Here is a 24,255-nt window from a genome sequence, read left to right on the forward strand (position 1 = left end):
CGGCAAGGGAGAGCCCGAGGAAGCACCAGAGGCTGGAACGCTGCCTTGGGCCCTGCCGGACAGGTTGCTCAGAGACACACTCTCGCTGGCCTTAGATGACTGAGCAGGAATGGGGAGCCAGGACCTGAATGGCATTTGCTGGGCTTCCTGGCGCACTCCACAGCCCAGTCTTCTCCTTCTTAGGCCTTGCTCCAACTCTAGGCTTGCTTTCCAAATCCATCTTTTGTGTTTATAGTCTCTGTCCCCGAGTGAGGCTGCTCCCTGTCTACAGGGGACTTAAGGGAGGAAAGATGGAAAGAAAAGCCTTCCATCTGTGGGAGGTCCCAGAGCTTCATCCCGTTCCTTGAAGAAGGTCCCTCATCGCAGCAGCCGGGGCCCTGCCATCAATGGCTGCCAAAGGCTCCTTGCATTTCCACATTTTTGTCTTTGGAATCGATTAGCCCATTGCCTTGAGTCCCTATCCTTATGGATGGCTCCGTGCGTTTTTCCATGTAAGGTATTTTAGGGACAGTCATTCTGATTAACTCTCTGTTTAAATGAGGTGCTTACTTTACCTTCAGCCCCATCCAGGATTAATCACCCAGGAGTACGACTGCACAGCCCTATTTCTTGCTCTCAGACGCAGTTTGAAGAACCTGCCGGAGTCTGACATAAGCTGTTTGGTTTCCATAAACAAGCTCGTCTCTGGGAGTCATCGGAGCATCCTGGCCCCGGGAGGCTGGTGAGCATCAGCGAAGGAACCCTAATTCTTCGGACTCAGGAGTTGCTCATAAACGTGATCTGAAAGGATCGCTGCATCGCTTGCATCAGATAGAAGCAAGGATTTCGCAACAAAGAATGCCAATGACAAAAACAAAAACCCAACCCGCCTGCCATCGAGTCTATTCTGACCTCACAGACACCCCATCTAGGTTTTCGGAGACTGCAAGACTTTACTACAGCAGATGGACTCCCCTTTATCCCACTGAGCGGGTCTTGAGTTTGAACTGCCAACCTTGAGGTTAGCAGCCCAACACCTAGCCTGCAGAGTCACCATGGTCCTGTAAATGCCAAAGGAGGCTGCAACTCTTCCCTGGCAAAAGCTTGTCCATGGTAAATGTCGACCTGGGTTGGGGAGGTGGGGGGTACTTCAGGCCCAGGTATGTCTTGTGCCGTGACTATGGTGGCTGCATTTATATTTCCTAGAGAAAAGGGGACAGGAGAACTGGAGAGCCCAACCTTACTCTCTGGGCCACTTTTCCTTGGAGCAGAATCACAGTGAGTGAGGAGGTAGACAGAAGTCCTTCATCACTGCTTCCGGCTGCTTCGCTGGCATCCTGATGCTAGCTCATCAACTCACCAAGCCCCCGACCCTCTTCTGCCACGACCCAGGGCTCATCTTTGTTCAACTCCTCCAGCAGCAGAGAGCCAATGGCTCCTCACAAGAGTCTGAGCTACCCTGCTCTCTCTGACCGAGCTGGGGAACACATCTGTCCCTTACAGAAGTCTTTCGTACACCAAACCAAATTGATCTTTCGGGCCTGTGCAGAGCAAATGTGGCCTTTTCTGTGATGGTACCTCCCATCTGGTCCCCAAGTAGGTTCCCCTCTCGTGGTTGAAAATGTCAGTCTTCATCCGACATGACTGGGGCTTTGTCACCTCTGTGGTTCTACTCTGTGTGCTTTGGCCTGACTCCATCTCTCCTCATCCCCAGAGATGGGCGAAATGGCTCCAAGTGGGTGTTGCCGTCAGAGGAGAGTGGAACCCTGACGTCCCTCATCCTGGATACGGAGTGCCCCACAGCACAGGACCACAGTCTGCACTCGGATGGATGGCCACAGGACCCCGGGGACTCTTATTCAAAAAGGTGTGTGTGTGTGTGTGTGTGTGTTCATTTCTCTGTCCATTCTGGATTTCTTCTGTTACTTCATCGATTTTGTGTGTGTTTCAATGATCTCTGGCTAGTAGGCTGGGAAAGCATGCTCAAGAGGCGGAAATGGTCATCCAGCCCCATTCCTTCCACTGCGCTGTGACCAGGTGAAGCCGTGGAGAACAAAGAAGCCACATGTCTCGCTCACAAAGGCGGAACCCTCATGAACCCTATAAATGATTATTTTGTCATATCTTACACTGTCCGACGTCTCCCTTCACCCACTTTACTGTTATCTGTCCCCCAGGGAGGAGGTCACATGCATGAGGGTGGAGGGAGCAGGGGGAGAGGGGGAACGAGGAGCTGATGCCAAGGGCTTCAGTGGAGAGCAAATGTTTTGAGAATGATGAGAGCAATGAATGTACAAATGTGCTTGGCACAATTGATGTTTGTATGACTTGTGATAAGAGTTGTAAGAGCCCCCCAATAAAAAGATTTAAAAAGCAAAAACAAAGGCAGAACCAGACCTACCAGTCTAATACATGTCCCAAGAGAGAAAGGAGGGCATAACAATAGTAAGTAGATGGTTGTCCTGGGCCACCAATCATGGGGCACCTTTAAAGCAAGCGATCGGCACCAAAGCCCATTGGCCACCACTTCCCTAACCTAGGAGAGCAGCCACCTGCGGCTTCTGACACTAGGGCCCTGCAGCCTTCAATCCAAGGGAGTGTGCTAGTTCCTTAAGTCTGCTGCTACAGGTGAGCTCGAGGGAGGCTCCGCCACACAGAGCCAAGGAGCCGCCAGGGCTGCAAACCTACTGGCCTATAGGGAGGGTCCTTCCGCTGTGGTCCAGGCCGCCCGGGCCCCAGATCCTGTTGTCCATCATCTCCGTGCCCACGTTGCCGCTCTCGCCGACAAACAGACTGTTCTTTATCTCCTGCTTGGAGCCGTCGTCATAGGGGAAGGTTCCACCACTAGAGACAGAAGGTGCTTAGGGTGACATGTCCAGAGTCACCGTCCCCCGGAGCCCAAGCACCGTGACAGTGGCTCTTACCTGGCTAGTGTCAGGCCGATGCCGTTATCAGCGAATCTGGGGGACAAGAGCAGACAGGCGACATCTCCTCTCATTTCTGATTCAGTGAAATTAGCATGGAGGGGAGAACCCCTCTCTGCCTCTAGTGTCCACCTGTTCCAGCGGCCTGTCCCTTCTCACCCTCGTCCACAGTGGCTAGTGGTTCTCTATAGGGACCCTACAGAACCCAGTGACCTTGTCTGCTTCATTTGGTTCTAAGAGTTCAATGACCCAGTCTCAATCCCCGTTCAACCACTTCTGAGGGGTGGGAACTTGGGAAACTCACAAAACTGAGCCTCAGTTCATCATCTCTAAGTGAAGCTAAGCATCCACATCTTTGAGGAGCACGGGAAGAAATGCCTGAAGCCAAGAGCTGGGTACCTAATAGGCGCTCAAAACATGACGGTTTCCGCCTTTCCCTTCATGGGCTGGCCCAAGTCCAGTGCCTATTCAGAGGCAAACCCGGGCACCTGGCCTGGCAGGCGGAAGCCAGTATGTTGGCTTGAGTGGCTCCGATGACTGCCTGTCCCCACACTGTCCCTTTCTGGTTGGCATTCCAGCAAGCCCACCACCAGCAAGTGTCAGTTACTCTCTCGCCTCCCTCCTCCCTCCATGCCCACGGGAGGGGCCTCAGCCTTCTTTATGAGAACCCCACAGGCTCCCCACTCACCGGCAGCTGTCCAGCCACACGTCCCCGCCCCGCAGCCAGGCCCCATGGTCCTGATTCTTGTAGGCAGTGAAGTGTTTGATGATGGCCGGCTCCCGGGGCTTCAGCGGGTCGGCGTCCTGGTGAGGGCTGTACCTGGAACACACGGTGGATGTTTGGTGGGTCACAGCTAGGCCTCTTCCCTGGGCTTTGTGAGCTTATCTCTACTCAGGGGTCCAGGAAGACACCAACTAAGCACCTGGGCTCAGGAATGAACTATCTAAGCACACTACGGACACTTGGCCTTGCTGTTGTCCATCAGCACCAAGGCAGAGCCCTCCTCAGCAGGGGATCGGAGCCAGAGGAACGTCATGACAGCTTGTCCCAAACCAGACATGAACTGCGGCTTGTGCTCCGAGGCGTGGGGTTGTTTTGAATTGCTCAAGGTGACCTTGAGCTAGCTGGTGCCCTTTCTGGACCTCGGCTTCTCACCCACCCAAAGGAGTGATGAGCCTGAAGCTCACGGATATCTGGCCCAGTAAAAACCTTCCACGGACATCACCAGACCACCAACATCACCCACTGCTGATGAAAACAACCAATCGCTCTCTTTAGAGGACACTGGTTTTGCTAATTACTTTGAGGGTTGGACAGAAGCTTGTCACAGCATCCTCTGGCCTTCAACCAGGCTCCAGCTTCATTTGTAGCCACAGCCTGCATGTCTCTGCCCCTTTACACGATAGCAAGATTCCTGCCGCCTTTTCACCTTCTCACCCCGCCCAACTTGCTGTCTCCCTGGACACCCCTGTTGGCTTCCCAGGTAATGGCCTCTGCTGAGGGACCTAGAAAGTTCCAGGGACTTATTTCCCTTTGGCTGATGGAACCCGAATCCAACATTTGGGGGATTCGGTCGTCGCCCTGCTCCGAATTCACCTAGCTCAACGCCAAGCACGAGGAAATGTTCGGCAGATGCTCAGAGAAGGAATGGATGCAAGGGAATAAAGACCTGGGCCGAGCGGTCCACGTGGAGGGTGGCTACCTGGCAGAGATGATGGAGAGGAAGGGACGCTTGTCCTTGGCAGAGGCCTCTGTGGTCTTCACCCCATTGTCTATGATCATGCCAGCCTGAGGAGAGGGCAGGAGAGACAGGGGCACATTAGCTTCTCGGGCATGCCGCACATGGAGCCTCATCACATGCTTTTGATGGGCCTGGGAAAGCCAGCTCGGCTCTCAGGCCACTTCATCGACAGATGTCGAGGTTTTGCGGAGTGGGAAGGGGAGAGCCCGCCCCGCCCGCTCTGTGTTTCTCAGGGCCAGTCTGGCGAGCAGGTTAAGGCAGCTCGTCCAAGGCCACAGAGCGAAGTCTCCAGACGCAGAGTGACAGGGAGCCGAGGAGAGAATGCTACCTTTACCCTCGTTTATTTATATCGATTTATTATTTACTGCATTTGGGTTATGGACATTGAATATATTTAATGAGAATATTGAGTGCATTTTTGAACTGCCAGAAGAATGAGCAAATCTCTCTTGGAATATGTAGAGCCAAATGCTTATAAGTGAGGATAGCGAGACATCTCACCTCCATTGGGAGGGCCCAGCTTCCAGTCAGTAATGAGGAAGACCCTTAATGAGATGCCCACCCTCCCTTAGAACCTGATTTTCTTCAGCTTGTCGTTCAGGTCCAACTGTGCATAGTCAGCACTTCACCCCTTCCCACCAAGTAAGAGGTCCAGTCCAGCTCCGCGGCTCCGCTCAGGGGAGATAGGCAAGGAAGCCCTCCTCCCATCTGGCTGAGTGCAAACACCTGCTCCCCGTCTGGGCTCTGGCCAGATGCAAAGTCACTGCTGCTTCAAGACCTGCCATGGGACAGGTCAGCGAAGAAGGGTTGGTGGCCGGGAGGCCTGAGAAAGATTCTCCACTGTCTAGAGACCCATGTCAGGAATGCAGTCATTCCAGGACAGCGGTTCTCAACCTGTGGGTCATGGCCCCTTTGGGGGGTCAAATGACCCTTTCACAGGGGTCTCCTGATTCATAACAGTAGCAAAATGACAGTTATGAAGTAGCAATGAAAATAATTTTATGGTTGGGGGTCACCACGACATAAGGAACTGTATGAAAGGGTCACAGCATGAGGAAGGTGGAAGACCACTGCTCTAGGGGATTGCCAAGGGGCTGAGCCAGCGATAATCATTTGCAGGCCCGGCCCAGGGGAACCAAGAGGCCGGCTACTGAGGTGCAGCCTGGCTGGAAAGACTTACCCGGTAGTTGGAATGTGCTCGGTTGTTATGGAATTTTCCCAGTGGAATGTGCTCGGAGTAACCTGGGGAGTACATTCCCACCGAGGGCCCTGTCGGCACGTGGTGGAAAATGAACCAGAATCCAGTCTCCTGTTGGGGAGGGCACAAGGAGAGAGCCACAGAATTCAGCGCCCGCTCGCCAGGGTGACAGTGGCCCATTCAGAGGGCAGATTTAGAATGAGTACCACAATGGCACCGTCCGTCCGCGAACCTGCCCCATGTGGTCTAGACCCCAAAAGGATACAGGGAAAAGTGCAAAGCAGACCTAGTGTGTGCGGACTGCTAACTGTCAGCTGACTGCTAGCACCCTTGGGTCCTACTCAGAGGGTGTGGACTCTGGCTGCTGGGGTGCAGTCACAGCAGGGCTTAGACTCTGCCTCCTGATGCGAGTGGGGGGTTTTAGAGGCTCAGTGGAGCTCGGGGCGTGGTGCCACTCACAGTCTTGGCTTTTTCTTTTCGTTCTACAGATGCAGAAGCTGGGGTGCAGAGCCCCCAACTGGCTCAAGGTGCCACTGAAGGCAGCGCACATAGAAGGGTAGGCAAGGCTTGTAGACAGAATGCCCCCGTTCCGGTCCTGCTCGCCCCCTCCCGTCCCCATCCCTATCAGCAGCCCCTGCCTTAGTGTCCGAGCTGACCAGCGAGGGTTAATGGTAGCTACCTCATAGGTAGGTGCAGAAACTAAACTACTTTCTAGCTCAGAACACATTTCTTAAAGCGAAAGGGGTCATCGTTCAGGGGTAGACTTTCTGACTCCCATGTGTGAGATCCCGGTTCGATTCCTAGCTACCGCACCTCACGTTCAACCAGTGGAGGCTTGTGTCGTGCTAGGATGCTGTGCGGAGCTCAGCAGAGCTTCCAAGCTAACAGCGGCGAGGAAGAAAGGCCTGACCATCTACTGTAAATATTCAGTCCATGACTGACTCCTGGATCAGAACCCTCAGACGATGGGGATGGCGTTGGGCCAGGCAGGCAGTGTGTCATTCTGTGGTGCACCAGTTGCCATGAGTTGGAGCCTGAGTCAGTGCAGCAAACAATCACATGTTCTACAATGTCGGGAAGACTGAGCCAGCCTCGTGGGACCTCGGCTGGGAACCACACACAGGGCACTCCAGTCCAGTGGCAACTCTGCACGCATGTGAGCCAAGGACCACAACAGCATCATCACGAGTGCTGGTGTCATGGTGGCAAATGAATTACAGCACGTGGGCAGATTCACCAAGGCAAGGCTCAGCGTACTGGGGATCAACCGTCTGTGCCAGACATCATTCCAAGCGACAATGATTTCATTCCAACAAGAAGTCCTTACACATGAAGATGGCTTGTACTCAGTCAGCCACGGTCCCCAGGACCGTGAAGTGAAAACGCTGTCACTTCAAAACAAATGCATCAGACCCCTAGCCTGGGCGTGTTTCCTTCTTTACGGTCGGTGCCTCATGGATGCCTTGACTTTGAGCTTGCAAACAAACATTCATGTTTCAAGGTGAGGACAGGTACTTGCCCTTGCCATCTCCCACCCCAACCCTCCTCTCCACTGTTTGCCAAAGAAGGGGGATTTCGGCTCACCTCAGAGCCTGCAGCAGCGCAATTGATGAGGTTGTTGTTGGGATTGGCCATCCAGAAGGTGGACACAGCACTAGGGGGAGGGGAGAGAGATTGGACAGCATCATATGAAGGGCCCCCAGCTCTCATCCCGCTGCTCTGGTGGACGCATGCCAGACACTTTCATACCAAAGAGGCTCTTTTCAGAGATTTAAGAGATCATTGATTTGTTGATCTGAAACCCAGTTTTCTTGTTAAAGTGTGTTGCACTTAAGCATTGAGAATACTTAGAATAATATTCAGAAGTTGAATCAGGTATGGCCCTTCCAGGTAGAACCATGCCGAGGGAGAAGCATGACACTGATTTGAAAATGCATGTAAGTTGCTTCCAGACCCTGAGACCATATGAACTAGATGGTGCCCAGCTACTACCACCAGCTGTGGTGAAAGGGACCACGATGGAAGAGAAGTTCTCAACCTGTGGGTCGCGACCCCTTTGGGGGTTGAAGCAACCCTTACCCAGGGGTCACCCAATTCATAACAGTAGCAAAATTACAGTTATGAAATAGCAACGGAAATAATTTTATGGTTGTGGGGGGTGGGGGGGAGAAACACCACAACAGGAAGAACTGTATTGAAGGGTCACAGCATTAGGAAGATTGAGAATCACTGAATTAAAAGGTCTTGGATAGGAAGGGAGAAAAATGTGGACTAAAACTCAAAATCGTTAAAAAGGCCACGCTTACTGGTCAACTCGGGCCTGGTGGAGCCCTTGAGACGATGACCCTTCGTTCAGGCCTGGGACTGAACTCACCCCCGTGGCTCAATTTTCACCAAACAACACACAGGTCAATAAGGGGACCATTGGTGTGGCATGCCCTCCTTAGAACGAGCAGCCTTTAGAGATCACCAGGGCAGCCTTTACCCAAGGCCAAGGCACAGATGGGGCGGAGAGGAAAGCGAATGGAAATAGGCACCGCACAGGGACCAAGCAGGATACGGCAAGTGATGTTCAAAGACATGAAACAACACACGTGTGAACTGCTGAGTGGAAAACCAATCAACTCGTTAAACAGAAGAGCAATTCTCAAGCAATACATTTAAAGCAAATAAGAGGAACATTAAGTCCAAAGAGCTCAGACGTAAGAGCTAGCACTACGGGAGAGGGGCTGGCAGCACAGCAGTGTTTTCTCTGCCACGCGCTCTCGCTGGAGTCTAGAAATGGGGACCCTTGGGTAGGGCCTGTGTGTTCAGACTAGGAGGCAGCCGCTTCCTGTCCAGGAGCACCGTGGGGCACCAGGAAATGCCCCACTGGTGAGGTCATGGGCCGCTCAGACTAGAATAATGCAGAGGAGGCCCACACTCGCGCCTCCTTTCCCAGAAGCTGTGAGCGGGTGAAGGACTGTGAAACCGGAGTGGGGAAGTGGAAAGATGGGCGAAAGAGCTAAGCATCCTCCTGCACACACAGAGAGGGGAGAAGAGCCGCTTACTTGCAGTCCTGCCTGGGCTTGGGGACGTATCCTGGGTAGGAGTCCTCGGTGATCATCTTGCACATCTTGCTATCACGGTCGGAGGGCAAGAGGGTTCCAGACTTGACGAGGAGACCAAGACAGTGGTCAAAGGTGTTGCGTTCCTCTGGCCCATCTTCTGTGAAGAAGCAGTGGCCCAAAGAGTTATAGCCCACCACGTCCTTGATCTGCAAGGGTCAGAACGAGAGCACATGTCATCCAGGGTCCAATTCACTCACGGAGTAGTAGTTAAGTGCTTGGCTCCTAATGGAGAGGTGGGCAGTTTGAGCCCACCAGCCACGCTGGGGGAGAATGATGCGCTCCTGGAAAGCTCGTGGCCTTGGAAACCCTGCGGGGCAGTTCTACTCTGTCCTACAGGATTGCTGTTGAGCTGGAGCCAACTCCATGGCAACGGGCTTATTCACCCACCCACAAACACTGTAAGAGCATCACCTGGGGACACTGGGCGTCTGCAGATGAGTCAAAGGGGATGTGCATAAAGGGCCAAGAAGCACACGAAATATCACAGATGTTGGGGTGGGAGAGAGTGAGGCCAGGGGAGGGAGCTGTGACTTATAGGAAAAAGGTACAACTACCCAAGGGGACCTTGAAAAGTTTCAGGAAAATTCTATGATCTGGTCACTGCGCTTCCTTTGTTCTCCGTCCTCTAGAATTAGGCCCCTGCCTGTGAACTCGTTGACTCATTGGACTCCCTGTTGGCCTCAGAAGGATGGGCTCCTACAGCTGGACGATTGCTGGTTTTGTCTTTTGTCCTCTTTCAGGCTTGGGAAAGGTATCCCTCTTGCGGGAGAGAGATGAGGCTCTCCTCTCCTATAAAGAATGACAGTTTGGCATCCCCACAGGGGCCGCTCTCCCCTGCCTTGTAGGGTCTCTGTGAGTCAGAACAAACTTGGTGACGATGCGTTTTAGAATATTTTGATTTGGAGTCTTTTGCCCCCCAGAACAGGTCCTTACCACGTGCTAGCCCCTGGAAATCCGAATACCTCCGCACTGTTAACATGATAAGGGGCTGACTTGTAGACTGTAGGCTGTGTGTCTGCAGCTCCCTCAAGGTCATTCATATAGCCAGCTTTCATCTGCTTTACCCAGGCAGCCTCACTCCATATGCAACAGGAACGCAAAGTTGGGGCCCACGCCTTTTAATCTTGCCTAAACCTCTCTACAGAACCTCCTACAAATTGTCTCCCTTGACTCCCCCCCACCCCCTGCCAAGAGAGGAGGGAAACAATGCTCAGAGACCTCAAGTAATTTGTTCAAGGTCACTCAGCCCATGTACACAGAAAACCAGGAGAGGAACCTCAGCTTTCTAGCTGTGTCCATCCATCCTATGAGTTTCCAATTCTAGGAAAGCTCTCTGTTTTCTTCAACAATGCCCTTCATTTGAGCTTCAGTAAAAAGTCAAGGGCGTCATCTCAACCCCTATTCAGACTCTCAATCGGCATTTCCGTCAGTGCCAAGGCCATTTAATGGGGCAGCTCCTCTTTCTACTTGTGGTCTATGAGAGTTTATTTCTTATAAATAGCCTGGAAAGGCAAGCAGGAGAGGAGGAAGCAGGAATACAGGCTGCCCGAGTGGGCAGGGGTGCCAGAGATCAAGCCCAAGGCCTTCCCTGTACAAAGGAGGCCACCGAGGGCTGGAGAAAGGATGTGGAGCTTCGGGGACACTCAGCGGCCTCACAGGTGGACCTCATTCTGGCCCAGACCTCCTTGCTCTCACAGTCTCTGCTCCCGCTTTATGGCGCCACTAGCCCATGGTCTGGACCACACGCCGGGTGGCCCCTCTTTGAATGGAATGACTAATGAACAAAGCCCAAACAAACCAATCGCCTTTAAGCTGATTCTCATCCACGGCAGCCCCGCGCGTGTCAGAGAAGAACTGTGCTCCACAGGGGTTTCAGTGACTGATTTCTTGGAAGTAGATGGCCAGGCCTTTCCTCTGAGGCACCTCAAAACATTTAACCTTTCAGTTAACCGCTGAATGCCATCCATCACTTATCTGCGCCACCCAGAAACTCTAAATAATGACGTAGGTGCATTCTCATTCTAACAGACACCCAAGACTGAGATTCCCTGAAGATGTGCTACCGAGGGAAAAGGCCTCACTGCGAAGAAGCAAGACACAGCTTCTGTTGGTCATTAAAGGTTTTAAACTGGCTAGCTCACTCATTCCACATCCCAACCACGATTCCCTTGCTGAGACCTAAAAACTTGCCAAGGTCATTTCCAGTGCAAGGGCAACATAGAGACTGGGTTTCTAGTCTGTCTGATCCTGTAACTCGAATGCTCGTCAATACCAAGTGAGGGCATGTGGGGGTGTGATGGGGTCTCCCACTTTAGATGGTGCCTCTCTTCTCAGGTGGGAGCGATCTAGAGGGTCCAAAGAGAAATGCTGTAGAGCAGAAGAAAGCACTGAGCCGGGAAAAGAGGACCCAAGTCCCAACCTTGGCCCTTCTGGTGCTAAGTGCCCACACTTGTTCCTGTGAGAGCATTCCCAAGGATTAAGTATTGCCATGGTGACATCTTAGGGTAGGAAGGTGGCTGTAGAGGTACACACACACACACACACACACACACACACACAGAGTTACAGGTGGCCAAGGGGACCCTGCACGTGCGAACCAGAATGACATGTCATTCGCTGCCTACATTGCATTTTTCCCTTTGCTCACCTGGACATCTTCCCCATTAACGTCTGGAAGTCATAAACATAACCCCTGAAAGCTTCTTTAAATCTTTAGCTGCTGTTAGGTAGCATGTAGGCACGTGGGGAGAAAAGTCCTCCGCTCTCCGAGGCAATTGAGAACTCACAGCAATCAGTAAATCTTTCCATTCAGGCGGCCAGTTAGCTCGTTGCCAAAGTGGGTATATTTGAGAGCGAAAGGGGCACTCCTCTGCCTCCCCACACCCCATCCCGCCCTAGCAGGGAGAGAAATGAGTTCCTAAGGCAGCACAGGAGAGATGGCGTACAGGATGGAGAATGATGAGGAAGAGGCAAGAACTCAATGGCCAAGTTCGGGACTGAAGGTTAAGTCTGAGGGACAGCTTTGAGTTTGTTGCGGGACAAAGATGAGAATGTCAGGGGCAGGGAGTCTAGATGGATGTCAACAGAATGACCAGAATGGAAATATCGAGAATGTCATGCATGGTGCAGAACACAGTCGCCACCATGGGTTGATTCGGGTAGAAATGATTGAATAGGACCTTGACCTTCTGTGGAAGCCTTCAAAGAAAACACAGGAAGACACTCTTTTTAAAGCAGGAGAAGCAAGAGAAGGGTTGCCTGCTGAGTCAGATGACCCAGGAGGCATCTGGGTTAAAGCTAGTGAAATTGTCCACTGCAGAGTAGCGAGTAAGCACAAGGAAGCCTGTGTTTATCTCGCTTGCTGGCTACCCCGCCTCTGCCAGAGACTGTCAATTTGAAAAGAAGCTTTGATTCTGTAGGAAGGTATGGTGGGATTGGGAGGGAGACAGATGCCAGCATCCCTCGAAGCAGAATCTTTGATGTGGCGGTGGTGGTAGTGGTGGAGGGGGAGGTTGGGGAGGAGTGAAATTGTTCATGATAGATTAGTCAGTCAGCACAAGAAGCCCAGGCTTACCTGGCTACTGGATAATCCTATCTTGTGTTGTTTTCTGTGTGGATCTCTGATGTCCCTTTTCCTGCCCCACATGCCTGACTCCAAGTGGTCAGTTAACGCCCGAGCCCATGGAAATCACAGACATTGGCATGTGTGGGAAGGAAAGAAAACAGCAGAGACCTAAGTCAAGATCTGAGAGAGACTGTGAGTCCCTCCCAGACGCTCAGGAAAGAAGAAACTATGAAACACTTCTCAGAACTTTGAGTTTGTAGGAGGTTTACTTATCTATCTATCTATCTATCTATCTATCTATCTATCTATCATCTATCTATCTATCATCTATCTATCTATGTTGAGCTTAGCCATCTTTATTGAAATAGCAAAGGGAAGAGGAATCAAATGTTTAGAAGCCGGAGCTTTGTCAGGAGGGAGCAGTGAAACTTTCCCAAATGTTAGTGATGAAGAAAGGAGGGAACATGGGTGAGTTGCCCAAATGGGGAGGCAGGGAGGAGAGTGGGGGACACCAGTCCCAAGTTCGCTATAGGTGAAGGGGGAGAAGGCACAAATGAGCGAAAGGCTGCCCAGAGCACTGTGGGATGGATGTGGGGCAACACTTAAAAGCACTGCTCAGCTTCGTACAACTAGGAACCCACTTTCCTAGGAACCAGTGGTGCCTCCCCTTTCCCCCCGCGGGATCTTCAGCCACTCCCAATCTGGGGCTGGGGCATCAGGGACAAGGCCCCTTGGAGGCCTGAGATTATTCTACTGTCAGAATAACTTCTTTGTCTATATTTGGCCTCCTTTCACCCTCCTCAGCGAAAAACATCTTTCCAAACATACTCAGCTGTGCGTAAGTCCTCCAGGCCAAGAGGAAGCAGATGTAAAATACAATCAGAGAGACTAGCTCCCGGGACAGTGGTTCAGAATCTGGCATGCTCTGCCCCAGAAACACAGCATTTACAAGGTGAGATGGCACCCCATAAACGTTCCCCTCCACCCAGGGTTGTGGCTCTCGGGGAAGGCCACAGGAACATTGGCGAAGTCAGCCTCTGTGGCTCAGAGAGTCGGGGGCCTGCACTTCTTCATGGCAAGTTGGTGTCACCGTGGAAAGGCCACCCAGGCCGGTAGCCTCCAAGCATAGCCTTGAACTAAGTGCAGTGGGGAGCTCCACATGGCCACCAGGACAAGAGGACAGCTGGCTCCTCAGTCGGAATTTGCAAAGACAGTTGGGCTGCCTGGCATCTGGATGATGCCCAGGGAGCTGACGGATGCCCCTTGCAGACTGGCATCCTCGGACCACAGAGGAGGAAAGCCCTGGCATGCTGGGTGGCAAGGTTTTTCTGGTTCCAAGAAGCTGTCTAATGTTCTGACTTTATGATGGTAGCTCTGCCGTGGATGTAACGGACCCTTCGAGATCCAGAACTCAACCAATTGTCATCACGTCGATTCTAGCCCGTGGACATGCCACATGTCACCGAGGAGAACTGTACCATGCGGCTTTCTTGGCTGTAACCTTTTATGGGGAGGAACCTGCTCACTCTCCTGCTAACCAAAAGGTTGATGGTTCAAATCCACGAATAACTCTATGGGGAAGATGTAGCAGCCTGCTTCTGTAGATTCCCATCCTCATTTTGGAAACGATCGTCAGGCTTTCTCTTCCATGGTTCAGCTGCGTGGTTTATGTTAGTGACCCCATCTCCACAGAGTAGATTCCAACTCGGAGCAGCCCGCTACAGAGTTTCTGAGGCTGTAAGCAGAGAGCTTCATCTTTCTCCTGTGGGTTTGAACCAGCGAGCTCGTGGTTGCAGCCCAATGCTTAACCAATGTGATGTTTGGTATTTCTCCTTAAATCCACTGCCATGAGCTGATTAGTGAAGTTCAATGTAAGAGCAGAATTGCAGAACAAAGCCTGAATAAAGCAATGCTCTGGACCTCGTGTCTTTCGTAGGCAGTTCTAAACTGTGCCTTTCCTCATGGACTCTGATCTCAGCCACCAGCCCTGATGAGAATGTGTGTGTTCCCCTTCTTTCATTCACTCATTCAGCAGGGTGTGTGTCCACTCTGTGCCAGCCCTGGGGAGGAGATACGAGCAAGACAGGCCGGATTCTAGCTCCCAGCATGAGTGCTGCCGAGTGCTTGGAATCATGCTATTTTCTCACCGAACCCCTGAAACAATGGTGGCAGACTGGCACAGAAAATACAACTGAGGCATGGAGCGCTCACAGGATTAGCTCCTGCTCACACAGATCAAGTTCTGTGACAGAATCCAAGGCATCTGGCTCCAGAGGCCAAGCTCCTCCCCACTGTGTTGTCAAGCTCCTCCCCAGTGTGTTGTGCTGCGTCCTAAAGATTCTGAATTTGAGTTAGAACATATTCTCTTACGCTTCTTCCTTGAGACAGAAAAAAAATCCCAGGCTTTCCATCAGATGCTCCAGTCGCAGACATCCTGCCTCTTGCTGAGGAGGACATTTCCCATAATTCCGATGTGGGGCCACACGAGCTGGGCTCTCGCTGATCATTGCAAACAAACTACTCACCTGTCTCAGTAGCTGGTACCTTTTGGGAAGAAGAGCATTGTCTTTGATTTGTTTGGTTGATGACCTGCTCTCACTCAACCCTGGTCTACACTCTGAGCTCAGGATGGTTTGCTCCCCAACGACTCTGGACTAATGAGCTAAGGATGGTTCACTCCCCAGTGATGCTGAGTGTCTAGATCTCAGTCCCCTTGCAGCATGAACTTGCCAACTGCCAGGGAGAAGCTGGTTGGCAAGGAGGAGAGGGAATGAGGGGGGAGGGATCCCTAGAGCCTTTACTTCTTGAGAAGGAAGCGCTTACCAACAGGCCATTGGAGCCGTGGACGGTGACACAGCGAGAGAAGGTGTGGTGGATGGAGAGCTCTCGCACGTATGTGGGCGGGTCATAGCCTCCCTCTTCATCCACGTCACCCGCCAGGTGGAAGTGAATCGGGTACTGACCCACCAGCTGCTGCCCCATGTGCTTCAGCTCCACACCCTCCAGATGTGCCGCCTTGAACCCCAGTGCAAACTGAGGAAGGAGAGATGAGAGTGAGGAGTGGGAGGGGTGCTTCATATTCCAAATCGGCAGAGGCATTGTCTTCCAAGTGCCCTCATGAATCCCCACCATTGGTCCTTGGCAGGTCAAAGATAGTCTCTATACACATGGGGCTCAGTGAGATGCCTGGCCCTTCTTATACCAAGGGGAAAAGCAAGTTACTGCTATTGCTAGTGGGGAGGTTCAAAACAACAATGCTTGGAATTGAGAAGTCTGGCAATAGCTGGGTTTTGCTTTTATTCTCATTTCCTGTGTTTTATAAGGAAACACTATGTTTTATAAGGAAGAGGTAGTTCTGAGCTAACCTAGAGGGGCTCTGGCACAAAGAAGCCTCTGGAAGAGTTGGGGAAGGCAGGCTACAGGGACCACTGGGCAACATAAACCACTGTCCATGGTCTGCAGCTGTCTCCTAGCTGAGGGAGGACTATGCTGATCCCAGGGGCTTCGTGAGACGATGCACTATGGCCAAGGGCATGTAGAGTGGTCGGGTGGGATCTTGCCCTGCGAGTACCCACAAATACATGTCATAGCACACCCAGAGTCATTTCTAGTTTCTTCAAGGACCCCACTGACCAACCCAGAATGTCTGCACTCCAGGGACTCCTAAAAGCACAGGCTGAAAAAGAGTCTCAGGACTCTGGCTCGGCCAGATTTTACTCGGGAAGGAAGGGCTTAGGGACAAGCTACGGAATCCTCCCAAACAGGCTGTCATCAGAAACGCCAGCGCCAATGGTGGCCGCTCTGGAGAGCTGTGCTGAGAATCATTCTGAGGCCTCGCTTGAGTCCAGCGAAACGAGTGCTGTTGTCCCTCGGAAGTGACTCTCGAGTATCGGAAAGGGGTTTTCCCTGACCCTTCTCCTAAGGCTCAGCAATTGCCTGTTCCCCACCCCATTTCCTGACCTTTCGCCTAAGGCTCAGCAATTCCCTGTTCCCCACCCCATCTCTAAGGCCTGGAAGCATGTCAGAGCACTTTCTGGTGGCTACAAAGGCTGGAGAACATGACCAGTATTAAATGAGCAGTATCCAAATATGCTGAGAATCCTATAATAGAATCCTTTGTGGTAAAGAAGCATCACACCTAAACTGCCAGCAGAGCTCCTACGACGAAACTCTCTATATTTCACTCCATTAGTCTCTTTAGTTAGTGGCCCAAACGTCTTACCCTTAAACTACATGTGTTTTGAGAGAACAGGCTTCACAGAGCTGTAATACAGTATTACATTACATTACATTATAGCTGATAACATATTACCAGCTTTGACTGAGAGTCTTTGAAAGCAACAGTCCTATGAAGGACAGCTGTGTGTCTTATGTCATTCACAATGCCCGTTAGGGGCACTTCCTAGAGAGATGCCAACGAACTGCTCTTGGGGCGTCAAACTAGAGCACATTGGGACTCAAATGACCGGCGTCATCTTTATTTACTTATGGCTTCATAAGAACTCTGTAACCTGTTATGTCTCTGTCTTTTTCTTGATTCTTTCAGGTAAATCGAATGCTAGAAATTCGAGTTTCTCTCCATCTGCTGATCATCTTATCTTTACTTCCATGGCCCAAGCCATGGGAAGCATGACCTTTGTGTATGAGTTAAGTACTCACGCTCCTTGGAGAGGGCCATGGCTCTCTAACGAAGGAGGGAGGGTGGGTGAAGAGAATGGTCAGGGTGGGAAGGCATGGGTACCATGTGGTCTGCAGGGGAGAGCTGTTTCCACCTTGGCTCCATCATATCACTTGTCCCCAAGTTTGGAGAGGTGAGCCACCTGCCAATGAATACTACACAGGTCTCCCCAAACCCCCAGGGGGTGCTCTTCTTCTTCCCCCAAACACTGTCTATCAAGAATTGAACTCATAGGCAGCCGATGAGGGAACTTCCCTGTTGGGTTGGTGCCAATGCACAGTTCAGCCACCGCTCCTCATGGGCTGACAGTCTCAGCCAGCAAGTCCCATACCTTGATGTGGCCCCCAAAGGTATCAAAGTCGAAGAAGTCGCAGATGTGGTGGTTGTAGGGGTAGCATTCGTCCTCCATCTCCCCCATCACCACAATGTTGCGGGTCAGGAGCCCGACCTCAGCCCGCATGTCCACACCATCAATCTCCTCCCCGATGTGCAGGTACATTGGCTTCCCTAGGGTAGAAGAGGGGTGGGTGGGGAAAAACAGGTACTGGGTGGTTAATGCATTTGGCTGCTACCCCAGAGGCTGGAGTTTCCAGTCTACATGGCGGGTGTCTCTGAAGAAAGACTTGGTGATCTATTCTGAGATAAACATGTCGGGCTCAGTTAGGCTCCAACATACATGGGTTTGGTGGGGCCTGGGTCAGAATCAACTCAACAACGACTGGTTTTGTTGGTTGGTTGACTTTTTGGTGTTCTCTGGAGCCCCTCCAGAGGTTCTGACACAAACACTTATTTGCCACCAGGGCCTGTGTTCACAGTGGTCCCTGGAGTCACGGTGGGGAAGAAAGCCAGGGTCTTCATGCATTTGAAATAATCTCCCTGAATCTAGAACCAGGACTCATAGCCACACGTGCGTCGAGCTGAAGCCCGTGGCAGAGATTGCTAGAGCTAGCTGTGGACGCTTCATTTGAGTTCTATTTTCAAACTTTTCCAGACTTTTCCATCCTTAAAAAAGGTCAACAAACAAGAAAGTAAAATGGCTTTGAACCAAAAGTTGAATTCTACAGCCGTTTCTGCTGTAGCCAGAGTTCCTGATCCCATCGTCTCCATTTCCCCACCATGCCCCCCTTTTTCTCTTTACTCCTCTCAATGGATTGTTAAATCCAGTGCAATCACTCCCTTCCGTTTCCTCTTCTTCCCTCTGAGCTGGAAAAAAAAATAGTATATTAAGAAGCACACACAGACAAGAGTTCAAGTTTTGGAGTTGTGCTTAATTTGATTCATAGGCCCAAATTTCTGCCTCTCAGCAACTCCCAGATCTTTTCTGGGATCAAGAACTTTGGCTGGTTCTAAATTCAGCTCATTCCTAAGACTGCTGAGCTGGCTGGTCGGTGCTTTGTCTTCCATTGGAGGATGCAGCTACAGCAAGAAACAGTCTCTGATGGAACCACACCACCTACACCGCTCTGTCACATCTGACCTTGACTTGGGCAACAGAGCCCAAACCTCAACCCAGAGCCCATGCCCCACCCGGCAGTGCCCACAGACAAAGGCTGCAGTCATAATTACCCCTTTAGCATCACTTGCCCCACAGTGACCTTGCCCTGACTTCTCATGCCAGAAGAGCTGGCTACCCTACCACCCAGTCACCGGCACACACCCTGTGAGGCAGCGGCATTTCCAAAGATGCTTACTCTTCTAGAAGTCTGCAGACTCATGAGATGTTTGTCTTTCTTTCTTTCTTTTTTTTTAAAAGACACCTTGGTTCAAGATGTCCCTCACTGGCCTGCTTGGTTTTTCCCTAGGGGTGGGCTCCCCTGATGGCAAGTCCAAGTACGTGAGATGACATCTGGCCATCCGGGCTTCTCAGGGACATCCTGGCCGTATTTCCTCTCAGATAGATTTGTGTTTTCTCCTGGTCGTCGGGTACGCCCGATACTCTTCACCAACACCACAATTCAAATGCCCCCGTTCTCCCGCCTTCCTCACGGACTGCCAGCGCTCACCTGCACATGAAGGGTGGCAAACACCAGCCACGGCTGGGGAGGCACCTTAGTCCTCAAAGAGACATTGCTGCTCTTTCCCCTTTAAAGACAGCTGCTGCCTCATCAAGCATGCGATTCCTTGACGGCTGCTTCCTGAGCACTGACTGAATCTACGTCAAGTCAAACCCTTGCCAACCCCAATCTCTTCTCTCTGGGTCCTGATGAGGAGTCCTGGTGACATGGGGGTTATGTGTTGGGCTGTGATCCGCATGGTCGGCGGTTCAAAACCACCAGCAGCTGAGGGAGAAAGACTGGGCTTTCTACTCCCATAAACAGTTCCGGTCTCAGAAACCCACAGGGATGACTGTGAGTCAGCACCGATTTCTGAGTCTGGTTTGGTTTTAGTCCATACTGAAGGCTGTAGTCTTTGATCTTCATCAATAAGTGTTCCAAGTCCTCGTCACTTTCAGCAAGTGGGAATAATAATCGCATATTAAACTGCTAACCAAAGGGTGGGCGGTTCAAATCCACCAGCCCCTCCCTGAGAAAAAATGTGGCAATCTGCTTCTTAAAGATTTTTGACCTTGGAAACCCAGTGGGGCAGGTCTTCTCTGTCAGACGAGGTCACTATGAATCAGAGCAGGCGGGCAGCAGTGGGCTCTGAAGTTAAATGGGTCCATCCGTGGGCTCTTCCAAGAAGAGCATCTGACAGACAAGAGCACGTAGTAGGTGGCTTGTGTCATTGGCATGTCTGTGGCAACAGACATTGTCCTCAAATGGAGCCTGGAACCGATCACTAGCGCCGTACAGACAACGCTGGGATGGGGTAGAAAACAGATGCGGCCACTTGCTTTTCCCATGGGAGAAACTGGCCGGGTGCCAGAGAGACTTCCAGATAGATGGAGGGATTGTGTCTATCAGACCCACTCACCCACCCCACCCCGCCCCAGGAGCTGAGTACCTAGAAGTCCAACTGAGAGCGGCGAGAATGATCCCCTTCCCCAAAGCCCCCTATCAGGGCCTCACCAGCACCATCCCCTCGGGTGGCCAGTTATCTGCCCTGTGGCTGCATTCACAGGCCCCTCCCGGGACCGCTATCCCAGGGAAGCCCAGAGCCCCTGGATTCCCAGCATCCATCCTGTCTGTGCAGTTCTCCTGCTGGCCTCCACCCTCCCTCCCATCTCTAGCTCTGAATCCTGCAGGTCAAGCGAGGAAAAAGCGAACTTGCCCACAGAAGAGTGTTATCAAATGAGTCAGAAGAGCCCTGGGCACAGGATGGGCGGGGTGGAGGAGCTTTCTTTGTGCAGTGACCCCACAGAGGACTTCCAACCCTAACTTCTCCCAGTGTTTACCCCTGCGTCCACTCCCCTGAGGGGCCCTCTCCGCCTGGAAGACCCAGGACTAGCCATCCTAGGGGGAAGACAAGCATGCGCATCAGGGGTCTTCCGGGGAGATAAACTGACTTGGGTACTTAACAGGATTAAGTAGGCGTGTCTCATGAGAAGCCACCACCCATGTGCCAGTGGAGGCTTGGATGTGCCGCAATGGCAAAGAAGTGTCAGTGGAGCTTCCAGAAGGAGCCGGGCCCCGAGGAAAGGCCTGGGATCTGACAAGCAGCCACTGAAACCGCGATGGATCAGAAGGCTCTGAGCTGCAGCCGGTCCTGGGGATGGTGCTGGACGGGGCAGTGTCTCGCTCCACTGTGCATGGGGTCACTGGGAGTTGGGAGCTGGTCTGAACAGACCCAGCACGTTACTCCCCAGGGATGCTCCTACTCCCACCTTCCAAGCAGGCTTTGCATCTTCCCAAACTGAAACGGGCAGGAGTCCTGGTGGTGTCGTGGATATGTGTTGGGCTACAATCCACATGGTTGGCGGTTCAAAGCCACCAGCAGCTCTGAGAGAGAAAACCTGGGCTTTCTACTCCCATAAATGGTTCCAGTCATGGGAACCCGCAGGGGGTCGCTGTGAGTCAGCCTTGACTCGGTGGCAGTGATGGTTCCTGCGGCTCAAGCGACATTGGAAGACATTAGAACTGCTTCTGGAATGTCCAAGACGAACTCTTTACAAGAGTGGACGTTGTTGTGGTTCGGTGCCATCGAGTCGGCTCCGGCCCACAGCGACCCAGTGTACACAGGATGAAACCCCGAACGGTCCTGCGCCATCCTCTCCGTGGTCCGTTCCCGTGCCTGAGCTCATGGCTGCAGTCCCTGTGGGAATCCATTGCCTCAAGGGCCTTCCTCTCCCCGCCCCCCCCCCCCCCGACATTACCAAACACGGTGCTCTTTTCCAGGAAATGGTCTCTCCTGACAACATGTCCAAAGTATGTAAGATGAAGTCTTGCCATCCTTGCCGGTAAGGGGCACCCTGACCTTACTGCTTCCACTATGTCCTTCTAGTAGCTCATGATACTTTCAATTTTGTTCTTCCAGCGGTCTCTCTCCTAGGGAGCAGCTGGTGGGTTGGAACTGCTGACCTTGTGGTTAGTAGCCCAATGCTTAACTTGATGAGCCATCAGATTTCCTTTTCATCCTCCCTGACAGCTCCGGAACCATGGGCCACCTTACAATTAGCGGCAACATCAGTTCAAATGGGCTGAATGCCACCACTCCTGCCAAGCGTCCATGGGACACTTGATATCCCAGAAGGCTTGGCCACAACCCATCATCCCTAGGAACCAGAGGAGCCCCTGGTGGGTGGGGACTCGGGAGACCCAAGTTCATTAGCTCTCCACTGCTCTGGGGTCGAGCCCAAGGCAGCTGTGGGCTCTCTCGCCGGCCAGTGCAGCGCTCACACCCTCCCCTCCTCCTCCCAGGGAGAGGCTCCGGCCGCCCCCAGCCGGGGTCCTCGCTCAGACTGCTCCGCCCTGGAGCGCTGCTCTTCCCTGGCAACCCTCCTCTCTCCAAGTTTCCGCTCAGTCATTAGAGTCTCTAGAAGGTTCCCATGACTGCTCTGACCATGCCCGACCCTCCTTTCCTGTACTCCCCACACCTCCCCGTGTCTCTCCTCCGGGCAGTTTTCATGGACGGGGGTGGGGTTGGGGGGGCTTACTTGCTGTTGGGATTTAGGGTTCCTGGAAAGGAGTCTGGGCAGCACTCAGCTCTGAGCCCAACGGCTGGTGGTTGGAAGGCTCCCAGCCACTCCAGGGAAGGCCTGGGGTCTGTTCCTGGAAAGATGGCAGTCTAGAAAGTCCGACGGGACAGCGCTACGCCCTCATCCAGGGTGCAGTCTGCTTCTGTAAACGTGCCGGCTTGGCCGTCCCGTGGGGCAGTTCTACTCTGTGCTATCGGGCTGCCACGAGTCACGTTCAAGTCCACAGCAATGAGCCCTGTTTGACGAGTCAAAACGCAACTGCAGGCCCACAATGCCTGTCTTCCCAGTTGGTCCGTAGGCTCCCTGAGGGCAGCAGCATGTTTACCTCATCACCTCTGCACCCCCAGGGTCCAGCCCATTGCCTGGGGTCCAGCCCAAGTGAGTGTAAAGCCATCCATGAAGCAAAAAGGAATTCATGCCCACCAACTTTTTGAAGGCCCCTGGGTGGCTCTTGAACTATTTGTTGGACAGATGATGAAATGCTCTTTCCCACCGTACCACATCTGGCCTCGTGAGGGAGCAGCCGGGACGCCCGCCCAGCCAGGGCATGTACATTCACAGGCACAGGGTCCACACTCGGAGCGGTCAGGATAGGTAGAAAAAGAATTGCAGGCTTAAGGCTTGTTTTGGGTGTTGGCTAAAAGTCATGATAATTCCTTGCCAGCCCAAATGGGTTGAATTTTACAGCCTCTGGTTTTATTTACAAACTCACAGGGATTTCAAGTCTCCTGAATCTCTCGACCTATCATCCTCCTGGCATCCCAAAGTCTACTCCTTCTCCGAGAGCTGTGGTCCCGTGTTGTTGTTAGCTGTTGTGGAGGCCTCTCCCAAAACAGCAGCCTGATAAGCTGGGAAGTCTACACGGTTCAGGCACAGGCTCCTGAGCTGTGGCACACACCGCCATCGGCCAGCTCGCTGCTAAATGATTGCCCCGGACAGCAATAATAATAGCAGCTAACATTTTTTCCCAGCATTTACCGTGTGCCAGGCTTGCGCTCCGTTTATATCACCTGTTTGAACTCACTGGACTCTCAGTACCACTTCATAATAATTATGATCCTTGATCTCCCCCGCTCCTTTACAGGTGGGGGAACTGGAGCTCAAATTAAGTAGCTGGCTAATAATATTCTACGGCTAGTAGGCGCCACTCTTGCGATTCGAAATCAGCGTGACGATTCCCAACACTTGCTCTTTACATGATTCTGCCTCCCCTGAAAGAGAAATCAAACAAAATAAACGCCTTCCTCCAAATCTCTTCATGCTATGTGACCAGCAGCATGTCCCCATCTGTTAAGGGTCAAACCCCTAATCGCCGCCTTTCACAAGACTGCGTAGAAGCGTTCCTATGAAAACCCATGTGACAAGTTCCTCAGTAGTTCAGAGGAAAGGGAAAGTCGCCCGGCTCGACCTTCTGGCGTACTTCCCTTTATTGGATAATGAGGGGGAAGCAATGTATTGAGTTTCTGGCCCGGACTCTGGCTGCCTGGAAGCTGCAGGTCAATTTGGTGATCTGTTTCAGTTGCTGCTCATTTCAGCCCCAGCGCCACTCCCCAACGCCGGCTGAACGGATTTCCCTTCCAACAGCCCTTTCTTACTCAGACCTTTTGTCTTTCTTTTCAGATTGCCAGGCTTGCTGGGATCTGTGTTCATCATAAGATACCGTAAGGTCTTCTTATGAAGAAGGCAGAGTTCAAACAAGTCACCATTTAAATAGAGAGACTCTGTCACTCTGACCAGGAGCGATGTCTAATCATCTTGGCCTCTGCCTCAAAGCCACAGCCTCCTTCCCTCTCCCCAGCCACCACGGTCATCTCCGAGACACGCTGTCAGCCTTCTCCGCCGGGTCCTGAGCCCGGGGGTCGATATGCTACAGGGTTTATGCACTGCTCTAGCTTCTTGATCTGCAGGGTCTTTGTATCCCATAATAAAGGGATCAGACGCTTTGCTATTTCTTAATCTCTTTATCATTTGTTCCCCTCAAATTC

At 52.2% G+C, this 24,255-nt stretch overlaps 1 protein-coding gene across 3 annotated transcripts in view; it reads right to left on the bottom strand.

Annotated features, from left to right (window-relative positions):
• CEMIP (cell migration inducing hyaluronidase 1) overlaps nt 1-24,255 on the bottom strand; it is a 160,348-nt gene that overhangs the window by 19,756 nt on the left and 116,337 nt on the right. For all 3 annotated transcript variants that reach the window (XM_075558073.1, XM_075558072.1, XM_075558071.1), the window contains 9 exons: nt 17,528-17,703; nt 15,342-15,551; nt 8,894-9,099; nt 7,428-7,497; nt 5,826-5,954; nt 4,607-4,692; nt 3,592-3,723; nt 2,904-2,939; nt 2,668-2,823 (listed from right to left, as the gene is read on the bottom strand). In XM_075558073.1, coding sequence (XP_075414188.1) covers nt 2,668-2,823; nt 2,904-2,939; nt 3,592-3,723; nt 4,607-4,692; nt 5,826-5,954; nt 7,428-7,497; nt 8,894-9,099; nt 15,342-15,551; nt 17,528-17,703 — 1,201 coding nt within the window. The remainder of the gene's footprint in view (nt 1-2,667; nt 2,824-2,903; nt 2,940-3,591; nt 3,724-4,606; nt 4,693-5,825; nt 5,955-7,427; nt 7,498-8,893; nt 9,100-15,341; nt 15,552-17,527; nt 17,704-24,255) is intronic.

The sequence above is a fragment of the Tenrec ecaudatus genome, chromosome 9, assembly GCF_050624435.1.
Source record: "Tenrec ecaudatus isolate mTenEca1 chromosome 9, mTenEca1.hap1, whole genome shotgun sequence".
Lineage (NCBI taxonomy): Eukaryota > Metazoa > Chordata > Mammalia > Afrosoricida > Tenrecidae > Tenrec > Tenrec ecaudatus.